At 47.6% G+C, this 23222-nt stretch overlaps 1 protein-coding gene across 3 annotated transcripts in view; it reads right to left on the bottom strand.

Moving 5' to 3' along the window:
• Window positions 1-11172: 11172 nt before the first annotated feature.
• The window catches only part of HMGXB4 (HMG-box containing 4), a 200563-nt gene continuing 188513 nt past the window's right edge, over window positions 11173-23222 (bottom strand). For all 3 annotated transcript variants that reach the window (XM_077452399.1, XM_077452396.1, XM_077452398.1), the window contains one exon: window positions 11173-14149. In XM_077452399.1, coding sequence (XP_077308525.1) covers window positions 13787-14149 — 363 coding nt within the window. In that variant the 3' untranslated portion in view covers window positions 11173-13786. The remainder of the gene's footprint in view (window positions 14150-23222) is intronic.

Raw genomic sequence — 23222 nt, 5'->3', positions numbered from 1 at the left:
AGCAGCGTCCTACGTAGGCGTGGATGTTTGCCCGCCCACAAAAAGCGGGTGAAAAGTGAGTGTGCCTGCCCAAAAAAGGCTCGGGGGATGTGGATCGGGAGGGCCTGAAACAAGTAGAGGAATTTTGGCAGTATCGACATTTTAAGAATATTACACCGGCCCAGCCAGGAGTGCATACCGCCCCCCCAACTATCCAGAAGCTTCTGTATCGATTTCAGTAGAGGGGGGAAATTAAGTTTATAAAGATGCGATATGGAAGGGGGAATAAAAGTGCCCAGGTACTTCAGGGCAGTATCCGACCATTTCAATGTAAAAGAGTTCTTTAGACTTTGTAATCGCGCATGTGGTACACCCACTCCCATCGCTTCGGACTTTGAAAAATTAATCCGCAGGTTAGATAGTTGGCCATAAACATGAAATTCCCGCATAAGGGTCTTAAGAGAAGTCTCAGGTTCTGCCAAGGAGAACATAAGGTCATCAGCATAAGCAGACACCTTATGCCTAGCCTCCTTGGTCCCTAGTCCCGTAATTGCAGCGTTATCGCGGACATGGCACAAAAAGGGTTCTAAGGTCAGAGCGAACAGCAAAGGGGACAGGGGGCAACCCTGACGAGTGCCGTTCGCAATAGGGAACACATCAGAGAGCATCCCATTCACCCGCACCCTTGCCGATGACTCTGTGTAAACCGCTGAAATCCAGCGTAGCATTTTGTCTCCGAGACCAGCATATTCTAGTGTAGCAAACATAAATGACCACTCAACCCGATCGAATGCTTTCTCGGCATCTGTGCCTAAAAACACGATCGGGGTCTGGGTCCTAGAGGCTATGTGGAGCAGGTTAAGGACTTTTGTAGTGTTGTCCCTCGCCTCTCTAGATGGAACAAAGCCCACCTGATCCATGTGGATCAGCTGAGGAAGATGTTGTTGTAGCCTCGTGCCCAGAATTTTAGTAAAAAGTTTCAGGTCCGAGTTCAGGAGGGAGATCGGGCGATAGCTCCCGCATTGGGACAGATCCTTGCCCTCCTTGGGGATGACCGAGATATGCGCCTGCAGAGTGGTGTCATGAAATCTGGTCTCCGTCCCCAGCCCGTTAAAGAGATCTACGAGGGGGCCACCCAGAGATGGGAACAGGGTCCTATAGTAGGCGAGTGTCAACCCATCTGGGCCAGGTGCTTTGCCCGGTTTCGCACTTTTCAAGGCCGCCTGAACTTCCGTCAACGTAATGGGCCCCTCCAGGGAGTCACGCACCTCCGGAGACAGGGATGGCATTTTGGAGTCCGCAAGATACTGTGAGACAGCAGGGACGGCGGCGACCCGGGCAAGTTGTATAGAGAGCTGTAATAGTTCTTAAACTCCTGGGAGATCTGTAGGGGTAACGACTGTTTTTGTCCCGACGGGGTCATGACATGTGAGACATAGGACGCCATACGTTGTGTTTTCAAGGTCTGAGCGAGATGTCGCCCGCATTTGTTGCCCGACTCGTACACCGTCCGCCTACATTTCTGTAGTGCAGCTTTAGCTCTATACTGGAGGAGGTCATTTATTTGGGAGCGGATGACATCTAATTCTACGCCAAGGTCTCGCGACGGAGCTGTTTTATGCGTTTGTTCCGTAGCATGGAGCTTCGCAAGTAGGGAGTCCAATTGTTCAGTCCTCTGTCTCTTCAACCTAGCCCCGTGTTTTATGAGGACCCCCCTGATTACCGCCTTATGGGCCTCCCATACCACGCCCTTATCACTGCCTGGGGTGTTTGTGACAAAGTAATGGCCTATTTCCTTGATCACATCTGCTAGAACTACAGGGTCCTGAAGCAAACTCTCATTAAGGCGCCACTGCATTTGAGGGTACGTATGTTTGTCTGAGAAATTATACTGCATGCTGATCGGGGCGTGATCTGACCACGTAATCGACCCTATGGAAGTGCACGCCACTGCATGCAGCTGTCTGTGTGGTATCAGAAAGTAGTCCAGGCGTGAGTAAGTCTGGTGTGGTTTTGAGAAGAACGTGTAGTCACGTTCCCCCGGATGTAGAAGTCACCAGACTTCTACATTCGATAAGCTGCGCCGAATGTAAGGATAGGCCTATACGTTTGCGCATGTCTCGCGTGGTAGAAGATGTACCCGAGGAAGTGTCTTCTAAAGGGTTGAGGGGGATGTTCAAGTCGCCCCCAACTATCAACTGGCCTTCAGCAAAACGCTGAAGGTGATCCAGTCTTTTGCGAAGGAACACATCCTGACGTTCGTTCGGGGCATAAAGGTTCGCCAGCGTGACCTTCCTCCCCCCAATCATACCCTTTAAGTACAGGAAGCGTCCCTCATCATCTGTCTGGGAATCTATCAATGTCCACGGCACCCTTGCCGAGAGTAAGATCGTCACCCCCCTAGATTTGGCTACAGTATATGTGGAGTGGTATGCCAGGGGAAAATGTCGATTTTTAAGAAATGGCAGACTACTGTCCCTGAAATGAGTTTCCTGTATATACACCACATCCGCTTTGGCACGTCGCATGTCGTGCATAAGGATCCTACGTTTTTCAGGTATATTAAGACCTTTTGCGTTAACCGAGATTACATGGATAGTATCCATCGCTAAAAGCGAAAGTATACCAAATCAGAGGAAGGGAACGGGGGAGGGAGGGAGGGGAGAAAGGAGAAATAAAAACCAAACAAGGGGGAGAGGGGATGGAAGTAAGTTATAAAAATGGGGAGTATCAAGGGGGGGGGGGCGTAAATAAAAGAAGTAAGGGGTATGGGGCCGTCACAAAACTGTGTGACCAAAGAAACAAAACTAAAGTAGCCTAAACGGCTGCAACGCTCTCCAGAGCTATCTCCGGTTACCGAGCGTAAGCCTAAGTGGGAGCTGGGGTGAACCGAGTAGTAGAGGTGAACTCCCGGTCCTGTGCGGAACCCCACCCCCGGCAATCAACAAGCACATGCTAAAAGAAATAAAAACAGACATATAAACCGGCATAACAAGAAAAAACAAAAATTAGGGACAACAGGTTAGCATTTACACATCTCGGCCTCTGCGTCATCAAGTATTACAGGGCGGGAGGGAACTACCAAAGGCAGGGGGTCACACGGACCATAAGGGACCGCCACGTGGAAGCGGAAGCCGCAGAGGGCCACCAGCACCCGGCACCGAACACTAAGTCCAGCAGGGCACCTGCCCCCTCCGCGGCCACCCGCCCCACCAAGCAACCCCGCCTCCCCCCGGGACGCATGCTCTGGTGCTGAGGCAAAGGTCAACATAAAAGGAGAACCTCCCTCCCCATTACCATCCAACAATGTGTTCAAGCAGGCGCAAAGGCCCTCGATGATTCCCCGGCAAACCCGTGGGTCCCCCCTCCTCCCCCAGTACAAAAAAGATAGCAGGTCAATACAAAACCCCGTGCTATCTCCCATAGGTAATCCGCTTGCTAGGTGCAGTCAACAAGTCCCCCATAATAGAAAACCCACTTGCTCCTCCTGTACTGGGGTGTGAAAAGTTCCTGCAGAAGGAGGACCTGCCGATGAGTCTGAGGGAGATTGACCTGCATCTGTTAGTCGCAGCCGGGCCTTCCCCCACAGCCAAACAATAATCAGGGCCGGCAATGTGATCCTCCAGGCCGCGGCTTGAGAAAGGAGAAGGGCCACATAGTCAGCGAAACACCTCCCTGCCCAGGACAAAGTAAATGGATGACCTGTCCAGAAAGTGGCCAAAAGTCCGTGACACCCGCATATTCCAGTGTGGTCACTGCGGGCCCCTGGGGGGAGCCCCACTTAACTAATAGGGTGTGCGACCGGCAAGGGGGAAGGGGGGTGCCCACAAAAAGGTTAATCAGCAAAGGAGGCAAGGGCATACTCAAAGTTAGTGCAAAGTGATCTTACCGCCTATGCCAGCGCCGTTTCTGCCTTATGGAAGTGGGATGGTTGTCCGGAGAGGGCGGCTCATGGCCTACTCACGTGGAGCGCCTCCTGAAGCAGATCGGTGTCGCCGACGGCCTCGTTGCTGGCGGGGGGGCTGGGGGCCCCGGTTAATCGATGCGCCCGATCTCCCCAGCTGTCGCGGAAGTAGCTGCAGCCAGTCCGGAATCTGGATAGGCTCCGTTCCCAGGAAACGAAATAGGGCCGGCAGTTCAGCAGCCGTCTGCAGGGTGAAACTTCCAACGTCCTTGCGGAACATGATGGACAGGGGGTACCCCCAGCGATACGTGCAGCCGAGCTGTCTCGCCAGGTCAAGGAGTGGCCTAAGAAGGGCCCTCCGGCGCAACGTAGAGCGGGACAGGTCCTGCAGGATACGGATGGTCGCACCATTCACCTCCACATCACCGAGCTCCCAGGCACGTCTCAGGATGGATTCCTTTTGCGTGAAGCGGTGAAGCCTACACACAATGTCCCGCGGTCTGTCCGGGTCGGCCGGTCTTGGGCCGAGGGCTCTATGCGCTCTGTCCAATGCTACCACCACGTCTGGATCCCCGAGCACCGCGCGGAAGACACCGCTAACCACCGCACTCACGTCCTCCGGGCCCGTAGCCTCCGGAACCCCCCGGAGCCGCAGATTGTTGCGGCGGCTCCGGTCCTCCAGGTCCTCCATGTGTAGTTGGAGGGAGATGGCGGTGTCCCGGTGCTGGTCCCTCGACTGCTCCAGAGCGGCGACCCTGGCTTCCAAGGACGTCAGAGACGACTCCCCCGTGGACACCCGTTCCACAATGTTGGAGACCTCTCCTCTGACCTCCTGGATGTCCCTCCTGTGCGTTTCCTCCAAGCGCAGAATCAGCGCTTCAATGGCAGACTGCGTTGGGAGGGCCTGAAGCATGGCTCTAATGTCCGGGTCCAGCATGGAGGGCGTAGGAGCCACCGGGGCAGGCATTACCTCCGTTCCCTGCTCCACTTCCGCCATATAGGGTGCCGGAGGTATCCCCTCGTCGGGTAGAAGTGAGTCCAAGGACGCTGTTCGCAGCCGCTGCGGTGAGGCCTGTAAGGTGCCTCGTGGGGAGGCCGCAGCCGTTCCCGGCGGAGATCCCTCGCTGCGCCCGAAGTAGCGACGGAACGAACCGGCAGATTTGCTGTGAGGGGTCCCACGTGTCGCTCCCCGTGTCCGGTGCTTCTTGGACGAGCTCATGCCGGTATAAAAGCCTGTTATCGCTGGGGCATGAGTCCGTGAACCGGGAGCTCCAGAAAAATGCTGCCTTACTCGGCCATTCCTTAGCCACGCCCCCCTCTCTGCTGTATTTTCCTGTTAAAGACTTTTGCCTGGCTGACTTCCCTTCTGGTTTCTGATCCTGTTTGCTGCCTCTGACTTCACTGATCTCTGGATTCCTATTTTACTGGCTTGTTCTGACTACCTGCTCTGGTTACTGAACCCTGGCTATAAACAGGCAATGAGAGGACAGCTCTGACAAAAAAGCACCACGTCCCAGAAATTATAAACAAAGCAAGGAAGGACACTGGGGTTTTGAAACAAAACCCCGGGACTTTTAAGGTGCTAAACTGTAAAGTTAATTAAGGTCACATAAGCAATATGCTCAAACAAAAACTATTTTTTTTATTTACAAACAATAAAAACAATAATATTATCAACATAATGAATACAGTTCATAATTTCACTAGAATGCTGAAACCATAAAACAACTGATCATTCCATAATATACCACTCTACATGTTTCGCTTGTTCAGCTTCTTGAGTATTTACGGTATATGAATGAACTAGAAAATACATTTAAAAAAATTACAATCAATAAATATGATTACATTCATGTATACAAAAACATATGGACAGTGTATCAAGTACATAAATTCAATGATTAACACATAGAAAAATGATTACATCAACCACAAACAATACTACATAGGGAAATCTTTTTTCTTGATCATACATCACGGGACACAGGAGCTTCATTACATAGTGGGTTATATAGGCACCTCTGGTGATTGGACACTGGTTGACCCCAATTAAGGAGAATTCCTCCCCTATATAACCCCTCCCATCTGGGAGGCCCCTCAGTTTTTTAGCCAGTGTCTATGGTGATGGTCACGTAAAAACTTTAGCTCTATGCAGGTCCCTGCGAGGGCCAAAGGGCTACAACAAACCGGATCCATACCTCGGGCCGATATTTGACTCCCAAGATGGTATGGTACCTGTTAGGGTTAATTCTGTGTCTAGGGGGGTCCCTTCAACCTCTCAGACCTTAGATCCAATGTATTGTATAAATTCAGAGTGCTCTGGAATCAATTCTCAAAGGACAAATAAATTCACACACACACCATGGCGTCCTTCGAGAACTAATTGTATTGAGATTTTACAAAGCAAATGATATAGGGTATTTTACGTCATACAGAATAAGACATGCGCAGTAGACATCAAGACGATTACAGCTGGTCAAGACAAAAACGCTATTGTTCTTTGTTCTAAGCTAGCTGAATTAATATAAGAAAAGATACATAATTCCTTCTGTAGCTAAAAGATGCTGAGAAACAGTGTGAAGGTTATAGATAAGTGTGTGAGAACACACGGGTTAGAAGAATCTCATGTTGAGACAGTTATCTGAGAAGTTAAAGGGGTGTTCAAACTGTACATATTGTGAAATGGAAGTTTGTGAATATTAAGATGGCTGACAGAAACAAGATGGATGCTTAGCATAACCTTTCAACCCCCTCTTTAAGTCATGGAATGACTTCTACAGATCCGCAGCCTCCTGAAATCTACGGTTCTTGCTACGTTTGTTATATTCTTTTACATAAAGCTGCAGATATTGTGTATATGCGTGAGAAGGTTGGTCTGGTGTAGTACACTTGCTAATACAAAGTAGAATAAGCTTGAAAATCAAGTAGCCTATCAATCCTAACAATAGTACTATGATAATCATAATCACTATGTCCTTTAACCATGAAAACATTCCACCTAAACCCAAACTAGAAAAGGGGTTCCATCCATAATTACCTATGTCCCTTGCTTGTTTCATTAATTCATTTACCTGTGTTCGGTGTTGATTAATAACATCATAGTAGTCTGGGATTTCCAGGCTGGTATTGTGAAACCATGTACAACATTCATAATCTTGGGTCATTTCGCATAAACCTGTCAGAGCTGCACTCATGCTTTCAATAGCTAATTCGTGTAACTCTAGTTGTCTTCTAATTGCTTTGAGCTCGACATTGAGTAGTCCTATATCTTGGGAGTTTTTTTCCATAACATCATTTATTAAACTAGTGTAGTTATTTAATTTGTCCATCATGGTTATGCCCCATCCTGTCCAGGATGGAAACCATGTCCATGACTTATCTGAAGTAGAAAACATAGGTGGGGCTTCTCTCTTGTATTTATAAGTTAACCTATGTACTGGACTTGAAGTAACTTGTATGTGATGTTCCTGATTCTGGCCTAGGGCTGACATGACTGGTACCAACTGTGCTAAATAACACCATCCTTTCACTCCTGCGGGGATCCATGGGTAACAAATTTTAGCACAGCATACATATGTATTGTTTCCCAATGAAAAACTTCTTAGAGAACTACGTTGGGGCTCAGTTCCAGCCTCAAATGCAGCACTAACAAGTTTACTCACAAGTATCCCAGAGGTTGTGTTCCTGTATGTAGTAAGTTCACTAATGGTGTTGTTAAGGGATTGATTTTTGTAACTACACATATGACCTATGATAATGTTACTGGTATGGAAGGGAATACCCTTTGAAATGTTAAATACAGACTTGGAACACATACCTATTCCGTTGGATGTATTGCCTAACTGAACACACCACTCAGGTTCATGTGTCTTTCCTAAAGTGTAAAACATAATACTCTGATTGCGGTACCCTTCCGAGACATTCTTAATACTTAAGACTAGAGTATTTTCCAATAATGACTTGAGGTTCAGAGGGACAGCTAAGAGTGATCCAGTCTTTTGCGAAGGAACACATCCTGACGTTCGTTCGGGGCATAAAGGTTCGCCAGCGTGACCTTCCTCCCCCCAATCATACCCTTTAAGTACAGGAAGCGTCCCTCATCATCTGTCTGGGAATCTATCAATGTCCACGGCACCCTTGCCGAGAGTAAGATCGTCACCCCCCTAGATTTGGCTACAGTATATGTGGAGTGGTATGCCAGGGGAAAATGTCGATTTTTAAGAAATGGCAGACTACTGTCCCTGAAATGAGTTTCCTGTATATACACCACATCCGCTTTGGCACGTCGCATGTCGTGCATAAGGATCCTACGTTTTTCAGGTATATTAAGACCTTTTGCGTTAACCGAGATTACATGGATAGTATCCATCGCTAAAAGCGAAAGTATACCAAATCAGAGGAAGGGAACGGGGGAGGGAGGGAGGGGAGAAAGGAGAAATAAAAACCAAACAAGGGGGAGAGGGGATGGAAGTAAGTTATAAAAATGGGGAGTATCAAGGGGGGGGGGGCGTAAATAAAAGAAGTAAGGGGTATGGGGCCGTCACAAAACTGTGTGACCAAAGAAACAAAACTAAAGTAGCCTAAACGGCTGCAACGCTCTCCAGAGCTATCTCCGGTTACCGAGCGTAAGCCTAAGTGGGAGCTGGGGTGAACCGAGTAGTAGAGGTGAACTCCCGGTCCTGTGCGGAACCCCACCCCCGGCAATCAACAAGCACATGCTAAAAGAAATAAAAACAGACATATAAACCGGCATAACAAGAAAAAACAAAAATTAGGGACAACAGGTTAGCATTTACACATCTCGGCCTCTGCGTCATCAAGTATTACAGGGCGGGAGGGAACTACCAAAGGCAGGGGGTCACACGGACCATAAGGGACCGCCACGTGGAAGCGGAAGCCGCAGAGGGCCACCAGCACCCGGCACCGAACACTAAGTCCAGCAGGGCACCTGCCCCCTCCGCGGCCACCCGCCCCACCAAGCAACCCCGCCTCCCCCCGGGACGCATGCTCTGGTGCTGAGGCAAAGGTCAACATAAAAGGAGAACCTCCCTCCCCATTACCATCCAACAATGTGTTCAAGCAGGCGCAAAGGCCCTCGATGATTCCCCGGCAAACCCGTGGGTCCCCCCTCCTCCCCCAGTACAAAAAAGATAGCAGGTCAATACAAAACCCCGTGCTATCTCCCATAGGTAATCCGCTTGCTAGGTGCAGTCAACAAGTCCCCCATAATAGAAAACCCACTTGCTCCTCCTGTACTGGGGTGTGAAAAGTTCCTGCAGAAGGAGGACCTGCCGATGAGTCTGAGGGAGATTGACCTGCATCTGTTAGTCGCAGCCGGGCCTTCCCCCACAGCCAAACAATAATCAGGGCCGGCAATGTGATCCTCCAGGCCGCGGCTTGAGAAAGGAGAAGGGCCACATAGTCAGCGAAACACCTCCCTGCCCAGGACAAAGTAAATGGATGACCTGTCCAGAAAGTGGCCAAAAGTCCGTGACACCCGCATATTCCAGTGTGGTCACTGCGGGCCCCTGGGGGGAGCCCCACTTAACTAATAGGGTGTGCGACCGGCAAGGGGGAAGGGGGGTGCCCACAAAAAGGTTAATCAGCAAAGGAGGCAAGGGCATACTCAAAGTTAGTGCAAAGTGATCTTACCGCCTATGCCAGCGCCGTTTCTGCCTTATGGAAGTGGGATGGTTGTCCGGAGAGGGCGGCTCATGGCCTACTCACGTGGAGCGCCTCCTGAAGCAGATCGGTGTCGCCGACGGCCTCGTTGCTGGCGGGGGGGCTGGGGGCCCCGGTTAATCGATGCGCCCGATCTCCCCAGCTGTCGCGGAAGTAGCTGCAGCCAGTCCGGAATCTGGATAGGCTCCGTTCCCAGGAAACGAAATAGGGCCGGCAGTTCAGCAGCCGTCTGCAGGGTGAAACTTCCAACGTCCTTGCGGAACATGATGGACAGGGGGTACCCCCAGCGATACGTGCAGCCGAGCTGTCTCGCCAGGTCAAGGAGTGGCCTAAGAAGGGCCCTCCGGCGCAACGTAGAGCGGGACAGGTCCTGCAGGATACGGATGGTCGCACCATTCACCTCCACATCACCGAGCTCCCAGGCACGTCTCAGGATGGATTCCTTTTGCGTGAAGCGGTGAAGCCTACACACAATGTCCCGCGGTCTGTCCGGGTCGGCCGGTCTTGGGCCGAGGGCTCTATGCGCTCTGTCCAATGCTACCACCACGTCTGGATCCCCGAGCACCGCGCGGAAGACACCGCTAACCACCGCACTCACGTCCTCCGGGCCCGTAGCCTCCGGAACCCCCCGGAGCCGCAGATTGTTGCGGCGGCTCCGGTCCTCCAGGTCCTCCATGTGTAGTTGGAGGGAGATGGCGGTGTCCCGGTGCTGGTCCCTCGACTGCTCCAGAGCGGCGACCCTGGCTTCCAAGGACGTCAGAGACGACTCCCCCGTGGACACCCGTTCCACAATGTTGGAGACCTCTCCTCTGACCTCCTGGATGTCCCTCCTGTGCGTTTCCTCCAAGCGCAGAATCAGCGCTTCAATGGCAGACTGCGTTGGGAGGGCCTGAAGCATGGCTCTAATGTCCGGGTCCAGCATGGAGGGCGTAGGAGCCACCGGGGCAGGCATTACCTCCGTTCCCTGCTCCACTTCCGCCATATAGGGTGCCGGAGGTATCCCCTCGTCGGGTAGAAGTGAGTCCGAGGACGCTGTTCGCAGCCGCTGCGGTGAGGCCTGTAAGGTGCCTCGTGGGGAGGCCGCAGCCGTTCCCGGCGGAGATCCCTCGCTGCGCCCGAAGTAGCGTCGGAACGAACCGGCAGATTTGCTGTGAGGGGTCCCACGTGTCGCTCCCCGTGTCCGGTGCTTCTTGGACGAGCTCATGCCGGTATAAAAGCCTGTTATCGCTGGGGCATGAGTCCGTGAACCGGGAGCTCCAGAAAAATGCTGCCTTACTCGGCCATTCCTTAGCCACGCCCCCCTCTCTGCTGTATTTTCCTGTTAAAGACTTTTGCCTGGCTGACTTCCCTTCTGGTTTCTGATCCTGTTTGCTGCCTCTGACTTCACTGATCTCTGGATTCCTATTTTACTGGCTTGTTCTGACTACCTGCTCTGGTTACTGAACCCTGGCTATAAACAGGCAATGAGAGGACAGCTCTGACAAAAAAGCACCACGTCCCAGAAATTATAAACAAAGCAAGGAAGGACACTGGGGTTTTGAAACAAAACCCCGGGACTTTTAAGGTGCTAAACTGTAAAGTTAATTAAGGTCACATAAGCAATATGCTCAAACAAAAACTATTTTTTTTATTTACAAACAATAAAAACAATAATATTATCAACATAATGAATACAGTTCATAATTTCACTAGAATGCTGAAACCATAAAACAACTGATCATTCCATAATATACCACTCTACATGTTTCGCTTGTTCAGCTTCTTGAGTATTTACGGTATATGAATGAACTAGAAAATACATTTAAAAAAATTACAATCAATAAATATGATTACATTCATGTATACAAAAACATATGGACAGTGTATCAAGTACATAAATTCAATGATTAACACATAGAAAAATGATTACATCAACCACAAACAATACTACATAGGGAAATCTTTTTTCTTGATCATACATCACGGGACACAGGAGCTTCATTACATAGTGGGTTATATAGGCACCTCTGGTGATTGGACACTGGTTGACCCCAATTAAGGAGAATTCCTCCCCTATATAACCCCTCCCATCTGGGAGGCCCCTCAGTTTTTTAGCCAGTGTCTATGGTGATGGTCACGTAAAAACTTTAGCTCTATGCAGGTCCCTGCGAGGGCCAAAGGGCTACAACAAACCGGATCCATACCTCGGGCCGATATTTGACTCCCAAGATGGTATGGTACCTGTTAGGGTTAATTCTGTGTCTAGGGGGGTCCCTTCAACCTCTCAGACCTTAGATCCAATGTATTGTATAAATTCAGAGTGCTCTGGAATCAATTCTCAAAGGACAAATAAATTCACACACACACCATGGCGTCCTTCGAGAACTAATTGTATTGAGATTTTACAAAGCAAATGATATAGGGTATTTTACGTCATACAGAATAAGACATGCGCAGTAGACATCAAGACGATTACAGCTGGTCAAGACAAAAACGCTATTGTTCTTTGTTCTAAGCTAGCTGAATTAATATAAGAAAAGATACATAATTCCTTCTGTAGCTAAAAGATGCTGAGAAACAGTGTGAAGGTTATAGATAAGTGTGTGAGAACACACGGGTTAGAAGAATCTCATGTTGAGACAGTTATCTGAGAAGTTAAAGGGGTGTTCAAACTGTACATATTGTGAAATGGAAGTTTGTGAATATTAAGATGGCTGACAGAAACAAGATGGATGCTTAGCATAACCTTTCAACCCCCTCTTTAAGTCATGGAATGACTTCTACAGATCCGCAGCCTCCTGAAATCTACGGTTCTTGCTACGTTTGTTATATTCTTTTACATAAAGCTGCAGATATTGTGTATATGCGTGAGAAGGTTGGTCTGGTGTAGTACACTTGCTAATACAAAGTAGAATAAGCTTGAAAATCAAGTAGCCTATCAATCCTAACAATAGTACTATGATAATCATAATCACTATGTCCTTTAACCATGAAAACATTCCACCTAAACCCAAACTAGAAAAGGGGTTCCATCCATAATTACCTATGTCCCTTGCTTGTTTCATTAATTCATTTACCTGTGTTCGGTGTTGATTAATAACATCATAGTAGTCTGGGATTTCCAGGCTGGTATTGTGAAACCATGTACAACATTCATAATCTTGGGTCATTTCGCATAAACCTGTCAGAGCTGCACTCATGCTTTCAATAGCTAATTCGTGTAACTCTAGTTGTCTTCTAATTGCTTTGAGCTCGACATTGAGTAGTCCTATATCTTGGGAGTTTTTTTCCATAACATCATTTATTAAACTAGTGTAGTTATTTAATTTGTCCATCATGGTTATGCCCCATCCTGTCCAGGATGGAAACCATGTCCATGACTTATCTGAAGTAGAAAACATAGGTGGGGCTTCTCTCTTGTATTTATAAGTTAACCTATGTACTGGACTTGAAGTAACTTGTATGTGATGTTCCTGATTCTGGCCTAGGGCTGACATGACTGGTACCAACTGTGCTAAATAACACCATCCTTTCACTCCTGCGGGGATCCATGGGTAACAAATTTTAGCACAGCATACATATGTATTGTTTCCCAATGAAAAACTTCTTAGAGAACTACGTTGGGGCTCAGTTCCAGCCTCAAATGCAGCACTAACAAGTTTACTCACAAGTATCCCAGAGGTTGTGTTCCTGTATGTAGTAAGTTCACTAATGGTGTTGTTAAGGGATTGATTTTTGTAACTACACATATGACCTATGATAATGTTACTGGTATGGAAGGGAATACCCTTTGAAATGTTAAATACAGACTTGGAACACATACCTATTCCGTTGGATGTATTGCCTAACTGAACACACCACTCAGGTTCATGTGTCTTTCCTAAAGTGTAAAACATAATACTCTGATTGCGGTACCCTTCCGAGACATTCTTAATACTTAAGACTAGAGTATTTTCCAATAATGACTTGAGGTTCAGAGGGACAGCTAAGAGTGGGATTTTAGCAGTTTCTGGGTGCAACTTACTACAAATCCAGCATTTTTCATATCCTGACTTTCTAGCGTAAGCATATTTAACTTTTAACAGTAACATTTTTCCAGAAAAACTTGTTTCTTTGATCAATTCATTAGAGACATCTCTTTTACTGCGATTTCTGAGGTGAAAGTCAGTATGGTTGGTGTGTATTTCGCTTTTACCACATATGAGTTTCAAGGCACCTAAGTCTTCAGGATGAAAAATACAGTTAGTTATTATCCACACTGGGACAAAGATCAGAAGTAGAAACATCACCAGAAGGCAAAAGGCCTTCCCAGAAGTCTGTGGTGAAATGAGTGACATCACTGTCCTTTATGTCTGTACTTGTCTTTTGAGGACTTAAAACACCTGCTTCACCTCTTTTCAGCCTTTCTTGGATTCCTGGGCTTAGATCAACCTTCTTTACTCTGCTTGCATGGATCCAAGTAGGACTTTCCTCTGTAAGGATGGCGGTCCTGGTGACGGCTACCACTTTGGTCACTGGTCCGAATGGAACCTCTTGCGGCTTTCGACCTTTCTGAAGCCTCTGGACCACAACTTGATCACCGACCTGGAACGGGTGGGTTGGTACCTGTGAAGAAGAAGGAGAGGTGCGAGCAACTCTTCTTTCGACAATATCAAGAGTTTCAATCAGTTTTTTTACATATTCCTCCTGTATTTGTTCCAAACCACCTTTCTCCACCATCAAGGGATGACCAGCCCACGGTGTGGGGAATGGCCCACCCATGAGTACCTCAAAGGGGGAACAACCCGTCACACTGTGAGGGGTCATTCTGATTTCAGCTAATACAGCTGGGAGAACTTTTTTCCACTTGCCAAAACTCCCACCCGTAGCTTTCCTTATCCTGTCCTTAATTGTTCTATTCATTCTTTCTACAATTCCTGAACTCTGTGGATGGTAGGGGAGGTGAAATTTCCAGTCTATTTTTAGTACTTTTACAAGATCTTGGCATATTTTAGCTGTGAAAGCTGGGCCATTGTCTGAATTTATTTGCAATGGACACCCCCATCTAGGAATAATTTCCTGTGTGAGGATCTTCACTACAGTTTGTGCGTTTTCATTGTTGGTGACAAAAATTTCGGGCCAGCGTGACATTATGTCCACGATAACCAAAAGATATTGTTGTTTCTTTCCTTCTTTGGGCATATGTGCAAAGTCTATCTGTAAATGGGTAAACGGTGTTGTTGGGTACTCAAGATGTTCATGCTCTGATTTCTTTGGGTCTGTTGGATTGTTCCCAATGCAAGCGACACATCTCCCCACAAAAGCCCCGACCAGATTAGGCAATCCTGCAATGAAAAAATCTGCATCTAGAAGTTCACATGTGGCATGCCATCCCTTGTGACCCAGTCCATGGTACCGTGCAATGAACAGGGGGGCGCTAGCAACAGGAATACACGGCTTCCCCTCTTTGAAGATTAATCCTGTTTTAGGATCCTTTTGTATCATCCCATCACAGTTCCATTGCGCAATATCATCAGGGGTGGCAAAAGCTTGCAGTTCTGTGAGCCAATGTGTCTCTTTCAGGGAACATGGCTGAGGTGTCAGCATGGGCATTTGAATGTTTGCCTTTTGTGTAGATGCAGCTTCTTTAGCTATTCTGTCAGCTAGTGCATTACCCTTGGCTATATCAGTCATTTGGCCTGTATGTGCCTTACAGTGCATGATAGCTAGTTTTGAAGGCAACTGAATTGCATCTAGTAATGCTGTGACTAGGTCAGAGTGTGAGATGCTCTTTCCATCTGCTGCCACATATCCTCTGCGAAGCCATATTACACCATGGTCCCAAACCACACCATGAGCATACCTGGAATCAGTGTAAATGTTTACCTCTTTTCCTGCAAACAGCTGGCATGCACGGGTTAATGCTATCAATTCAGCAGCTTGTGCAGACTGATAGGGTATTGGATTGGCCTCGAGGACAGTATCCGGCAGTTGGACAACAGCATATCCTGCATGATAGACATTATCACTCGGTCTGCTGCAAGAGCCATCAACAAAAACTGTTTGTGCAGTAGGAATTGGTACTGAAAGCATGTCTGCTCTAGGTGAAGTGTCCTGATGTATTGATTGTATACAGTCATGAGGTGGTGGTAAGTCATCCTGTTCTCCTTTAAGACCTAATAAGGCATTCAAAATTGGAGCTGGGCCAGAGTTTATGTTTGAACTTTTTATTTTCAGGTTTGGATTGGACAGGAGGATGACTTCATACCCACTCAATCTTTGTGCTGACATATGCTGAGTATGTAAAGTTTTGAGGAGTGTGGTAACGCTGTGTGAGGTGTATAAAGTAGTGTTATGGCCCAAGGTAAATGGTGCTGCCAACTCTGCGACCATAGAACAAGAAGCCAACGCTCTGAGGCAAGCAGGCATGCCTTGCACCTGTACTGGAACCACCTTTGAAAAAAAAGCTACAGGGCGCAGTCTCCCACCATGTTCCTGGGCCAGTACTCCTGCCATGGTTCTGCAATTTTCCCTAGCAAACAAGTGAAACATTTTGCTAAAATCAGGGAGGCCGAGGCTCGGGCTGGTAACCATTGCACTTTTCAACATGGTAAAAGAATTTAACATTTCATCAGACCATTTTACAATATCAGACATTTCAGAGAGGGTTGCTTGTCTCAATATATTGTCATAGAAAGAGCAGTCAGGTATCCATTGGCGGCAGTAACCAATCATTCCAAGAAAGGTTAGCAGGTCTTTCTTGGTAAGTGGGCGGGGCAGACCCACTATAGCAACAATTCTTTTGTGACTGACTTTCCTAACTCCCGGAGACAGCACAAACCCTAGGTACTCAACCTCCTGTTTACACCATTGTAATTTTTTCTTAGACACTTTGTGACCACACGTATGTAACCATTTCAATAAGGATAGGCTATCAGCTCGGCAGTCCTCCTCTGAAGATCAACATATTGCAACAGTACAGAACCATGAGGGGCAGTCCAAGGCCTGAGGGTGGCTTGGAGTACTATAGAATAGACCACAGGTGAGTCTATATATCCCTGGGGCATTCTACACCAGGTAAACTGGCGATTGTGTTGGTCAATCGACACAGTAAAAGCAAAGAGTGGCCTTGTCTCCTTGTCTACAAGGACAGAGAAAAAAGCATTCTTTAAATCAATCACAGTAAAACATTTGGCTGTTGCTGGAATGGAGGACAGCAGAGATGGAACATCGGGTACAATGGGTGCTATTGGGACTATGAGGTCATTTATGGCCCTCAAGTCCTGTACAAATCTGAAGGAGCCATCCGGCTTCTTTACAGGGTTAACAGGTGTGTTGTATGGAGAAATAATTTCCTCCAGGATTCCATCCTGCAGAAACTTTTTCACCATTGGCACTATGCCATCCATCTTTTCTTTAGAGAGTGGATACTGTTTGTGATAGATAGGAAATGCACCTTCTTTGAGAGTGGCCTTGTATGGTGTGCATGAAACAAGTCCTACATCCAGATCTGATGTAGACCAGACCTGGGGGTCTATATCCTCAAAATCTTCCTCACTACCCTGCCGTGACAGCATCAACGAACCTGGTTTGCATGCCACCACAGTGATTCTATCTGAGGAAATGTCTAGACCTCCCTCTGAGTTGGCTCCAATTGTGATTCCCAGTGGCCCAAACAAGTCTCCTCCCAACAAATCCACAGGACACCTTGGCATCATCCCGAAAGAATGTGTGCACATGGTGTACCCCTCACCATCTTCCATTGGCAGGGGTGGAGTCCTACATGTCCCTGTCAGCATCCCATCAATTCCCAAAGAGGGTTCCGCTGGTTCCCATTTGCCTCTGAAATGATCTTCACAAATAGTACTCCTAGTGGCCCCGCTATCAACGAGACAGGGGAGGAGTCTCCCATTTATTGAAATAGCAACCATTGGACTGTCAGTGAAATCATCTGAGACAAAAGGAAAAGCTGGGACACTACCCTCCGGGCCCCATCATTGTTGTTGATTTCCCCATTTGATTGGAAATGTTGGACCTTGTTGGATGGACGCCTGTGGTTGTCGTGTCCGGTCAGGGACAGAGCTGGAATCGGGAGTCCGAGAAGGGGTGGGGCGAGGACACTGACCCACCCAGTGATCCTCAGCACCGCAATTGAAACATCCATTGCCTCCAGAGCGACTCATCCCTCTTCCATTTCTGCCTTTAAATCTGCCTCTAAAATTTTCTCTGCCTCTAAAGTTCCCCTTCGTATTCCCTTGGAAATTTTGTGTGGAGACATCTTTCTGTGAAAGAGCTTTGCCAAAGTCAGTTCTAGAAAGTGTTGACCATTCAGTAATCATTTGTTTGACTGGGACCACTAAATGGGGTTTGAGATTACTCAGGAAAGTCTGGATCAATAATGGATCCATAGTTGACAGAATACCCAAACTGGCTTTCTGTCCATCCTGCCATATGATCCACCTAAGGGTTAACTAGGTATCGCTCTGTACATTTAGTGTTCCTATGAAAACAAAACAATTTACTTGCTTGACTGCCACCTAGCGGTGCAGACAATCAGACAACGGTGTGAATCAGACAATTAGACAATACCTCAACTTAGATTCCTTTACCAAAAAGAAATCAGTACTGTCCGTGATACTTTTTTTATACTAATACAGCTACAATCACTTCAAGACTGTAACAGAATAAATTTGGAACAAGTTCAAGAGTATTTCAGACATACAATAAACACACAATCTTGCTCATGGAGCTGCCGTTTTGTTTCAGACAAATTTAAACCACAGATGAATTTAACTTGCAATGTACATTAATCTGTTTACCTTTCACAAAATAACTTTACCCAAATTGTAACTTTATAACCTCCAGGAATACTACTCACCAAGTATGCCTTTTAGTTCTGGAAACAAAATAGCAGTCCACATATACACACTCAGCGCAATTCATTCAGCGTGATACTTTTAAAGCAAAGCAGTTATACAATCATACACAAAGTTTACACAATACATTGATCATCAGTCACCAGTTCTGTACCGAACAGAACGAAAACTCTAGAGTACTCTGTAAATTTTTCCTAGGTCCCCAAAACCTATTCTTCTAAGATCGCCAAGATCTTTTCTTTTAAGGTCACCAAAACCTTTACAAGTGTCCCCAAAACACTATATGACCTCCAAGGTCATGACCGGTCAACTTATGTATACTTATGAGAGGTTCTATAACCCAACAACAATCTCTGTGGGATGGAAGCCAAGTCACACACCTGACACCTGGACTGCGGCAAGTCAATTTCACTCAATAAGAATAGAATTCACTTACCGAGCCGTTAGTAGCTTTCCAAGTCCATTAAGGGTTAACATCCATCCCGGACGAGCCCCCAGTTCTGTTAGGGTTAATTCTGTGTCTAGGGGGGTCCCTTCAACCTCTCAGACCTTAGATCCAATGTATTGTATAAATTCAGAGCGCTCTGGAATCAATTCTCAAAGGACAAATAAATTCACACACACACCATGGCGTCCTTCGAGAACTAATTGTATTGAGATTTTACAAAGCAAATGATATAGGGTATTTTACGCCATACAGAATAAGACATGCGCAGTAGACATCAAGACGATTACAGCTGGTCAAGACAAAAACGCTATTGTTCTTTGTTCTAAGCTAGCTGAATTAATATAAGAAAAGATACATAATTCCTTCTGTAGCTAAAAGATGCTGAGAAACAGTGTGAAGGTTATAGATAAGTGTGTGAGAACACACGGGTTAGAAGAATCTCATGTTGAGACAGTTATCTGAGAAGTTAAAGGGGTGTTCAAACTGTACATATTGTGAAATGGAAGTTTGTGAATATTAAGATGGCTGACAGAAACAAGATGGATGCTTAGCATAACCTTTCAGTACCCGGGCCTCGTCAGCCGAAGAAGCAAGGTTTTGCCTGTAAGTCCTCTCCATTGGAAGACTGGGCTCTGGGAAAACCAGACTTGGTTTACTGTTTATACAGAGCGCACAAAAGTTTCTGGCAGAGCTTTCTACATGGCCCAGGTGGGAGGTTCTTCCGAGAAGGAACCCCAGATAAACCTGAAGGTTGGCTAACAATACCCGCCGTGATGGGTGAAGGCTGGAATTTGTCTGGTTCAGCAATTCCTGCGGCGAGGACAGGTAAGGGAAGTTATCCTGTATATTTAATTATATGAATGGATTTCTTCATTGTGAGTAGTTGTATGTCTTACCTGGTTTCCACCACTAGAGGGAGTAAGAGCAGCCTGATGCATACTTACATGCCTTTCAATACACACGCTCAGTGAAGCCTGGTTCTCCAGCTGACTCATGTCTCTATTGCAGTCCCTGCCACAAACGAAGGTAAACAGGGGTCCCACGCAGTTCATGGGTCCCACGCAGCTCAGTTTTTGGGTTCTCCTTCCCCCCCTGGATTCCGCGGTCCTCGTGCACGTGCGCGGGCACGTGCACGCGCGCTGGGCACGCTCCCGGCCTAATGGAGGAGGGGGGGTGTGGTTGCGAGCCGTGCACGGCGCTGCACTGCGCAGACGCCAGGCGGCAGTTTTAAAAGCCCAGAGCGTCAGGGGGCTGTAATTGGTGACACAGGAGCTGTGGGCAGTAAGCATCTGTGGGGATTGGATCCAGGCAAACCTTAGACACCTACTCAGCAACAGGTTGTGCAATTTAAGCATATATATTATTGTGAGACTTTAAGCACAACAGTGATTGCACTTGTACTAGTACCTCTGCTTTGTAGCCTAGTACTATGTCTCCTCGTAAGAGGGTCTCAGGGGGAGGTAGCAAAGGCACTGGTAAATCACCGCCTAGGTCCAGGGGTTCCAAAAGTGCCTGTAAGTTACCATCCCCCCTGCAAGACTGGAGCCAGCCTCTCAAGACGAGTCAGTGCCCCTGTCGGGTTTTGCAACCTCTCCTAATGTCGCAGCCCCGGTTTATGTCACTGAGGACTCCCTTAGGGCTACATTGGAGGGTTTTGAAGGGAGAATCATGAATTTTATTTCTGCTTCCCTAAAAGATAGCAGGAAAAGGGGTAGATCCCCTCCCTCTGCTGAAATTCCTCTCTCAGATGAATCTTCTGAAAATGAGGAGGGATCCCTATCTTTGGATAGGGATCATGAGCAGTCGGGTGAGTCAGAGGAAGAGGAGATAGTCCCCTCCTCCCAGGCGCTCAGAAAACAGGTGCAGTATTATACTGAATTGGTGCGTACCACATTCAGAATGCCTGCTGCTGAAGTCGCTACGTCCTCTGTTTCTTCCCTGGGAGTCAGGAAAGCCCCACAGACTGCCTATTCCTTCCCAATTCATCCCTTAATGGATAAATTGATGTATGAGGATTGGGGACATCCCGATAAACTGTTTGCTCCTCCTAAAAGGTTTTCTATGCATTATCCTGTGGAGGAAAGTTTCACCAAAAAGTGGGGGGTCCCATCTGTCGATGCGGCTGTTTCTTGTGTGAATAAGAACCTAACTTGTCCATTGGATAATGCGCAGGTATTCAAGGATCCAGCTGATAAAAAGCTGGAAACCTTATTAAAAGCCTCCTTTTACATGGCTGGCACTGTGGTGCAACCTACAGTCGCAGCCGTGGGGTTGTGTCAGTTCCTCAAGGAACAGGTTAAACAGATGCTTGGGCTCCTTCCCAGTGAGGAAGTAGAAAATTATACAGAATTGCCTCACATTCTGTGTTTCATAATTGATGCGATTTTGGATTCCGTCCAACAAGCATCAAGTTTGTCTCTCATGTTGGTTCACATGCGAAGGGCCCTATGGCTAAAGAATTGGGCAGCTGAGCTGTCATGCAAGAAGCATTTGGCTGGGTTCCCGTTTAAAGGGGAGCGTTTGTTTGGAGAAGAATTAGATAAGTTCGTCCAAAATATTTCAGGGGGTAAATCTACTCTCCTTCCAGTCAAAAAGAGCAAGCGTCCTTCATTCAGGCGTGCTCTCTCTCCCGAAGCATCAAGCTCTAAACAGTGGCGACGGCCTTCTCAGTCCTCCTCTACTAGAAAGGCTCAAGGCCGAGCCCAGGGACAGAAAAAGACTTGGGGGCGAAAGCCTGCCAAGCAGAGCCCAAAAACTTCCTTGTGAAGGGGCGCCCCCGCTCGGCAGAGTGGGGGGAAGGCTCCTGCAGTTTGCAGGCGCCTGGCGGGAAGAGATCCAGGACAAGTGGGTGATCTCTTCAGTATCTCTGGGCTACAAGCTAGAGTTTCAGGAGATTCCACCTTCTCGTTTCCTAAGGTCAAGGATCCCCAGGGATCCAGTAAAGCAAAAACCGCTATTTCTGGCCTTAGATCAGTTACTATCCCAGGGTGTGATAGTAGAAGTGAACCCGAAAGATCAGGGTTCAGGGTTTTACTCAAATCTCTTCACCGTTCCAAAGCCAAATGGAAGTGTCAGACCTATCCTGGATCTGAAGGATCTGAACCGGTTTTTAAACATCCGGTCCTTCCGAATGCAGTCAATCCGCACTGTAGTCTCCTCCCTGCAAGGGGGAGAATTCATGGCATCAATAGATATCAAGGATGCATATCTCCATGTGCCAATTTTTCCCGCACACCAAAAATTTCTAAGGTTCGCGGTAGAGCGGCGCCATTTTCAATTTGTGGCCTTGCCGTTCGGGCTTGCTACAGCCCCTCGAGTCTTCACAAAGATTCTGGACCCTCTCTTAGCAAACTTAAGAGCTCAGGGCATAGCCATCATGGCTTATCTAGACGACTTGCTTCTCATGGAGAAAACTGCAGTGTTCCTAAGTCGCAGCGTCACCAAAACGCTGGAACATCTAGAACGCCTAGGTTGGATCATAAACCTAGAAAAGTCGTCCCTACAACCGACTACCAGGTTGGAATACCTAGGTATGATCATCGACACCGCTCAGAGCAGGGTGTTTCTCCCAAGGCTAAAAGCCTTGGCCATTGGGGATCTGGTGCGCCTGATTCTGGGCAGAAGATCTTCCTCCATTCGGTTGTGCATGAGACTGTTAGGGAAGATGGTCGCCTCCTTCGAGGCCGTCCCATTCGCCCAGTTCCACTCAAGGCCTCTGCAAGGATGCATCCTTGCGGCTTGGAACAGGAAGCCCCAATCTCTGGATCTTCCTATGCGTCTATCCCCAGGGACACGCAAGAGTCTTGTCTGGTGGTTACAAACCAAGAATTTGCTGAAGGGCAAAACTTTTCTTCCTCTCTCATGGAAGATTATCACAACAGATGCCAGCCTGACAGGCTGGGGAGCTGTATTGGAGGAAACATGCTCGCAGGGGAAATGGTCTGTGACCGAGAATCTACTGCCCATAAACATCTTGGAGATCCGGGCAGTTTACATTGCTCTCATAAAGTGGTCTTACAGACTGCGAGGTTTCCCGGTTCGGGTTCAGTCCGACAATGCCACCGCAGTGGCTTATATCAATCACCAGGGCGGTACCAGAAGTCTGGTGGCCCAAAAAGAGGTGAATCGCATACTTGTCTGGGCAGAAAAGCATGTTCCGTGTCTTTCTGCAGTCTTCATCCCAGGAGTGGAGAATTGGCAGGCGGATTTTCTCAGCCGCCAGCAGTTGTGCCCGGGAGAATGGGCTCTGCACCCCGACGTGTTTCAGAACATATGTCACAAGTGGGGTACTCCAGACGTAGATCTGTTTGCATCCAGGTTCAACAGGAAACTGGACAAGTTTGTATCAAGGACAAGAGATGCACTTGCTCAGGGG

This window comes from Lithobates pipiens, unplaced genomic scaffold (assembly GCF_037356315.1).
Source record: "Lithobates pipiens isolate NorthernLeopardFrog02 unplaced genomic scaffold, aLitPip1_a1.2 Scaffold_23, whole genome shotgun sequence".
Lineage (NCBI taxonomy): Eukaryota > Metazoa > Chordata > Amphibia > Anura > Ranidae > Lithobates > Lithobates pipiens.
Note: the sequence above shows the minus strand (reverse complement) of the source record. Positions and strands in the feature narration are given on the sequence as shown.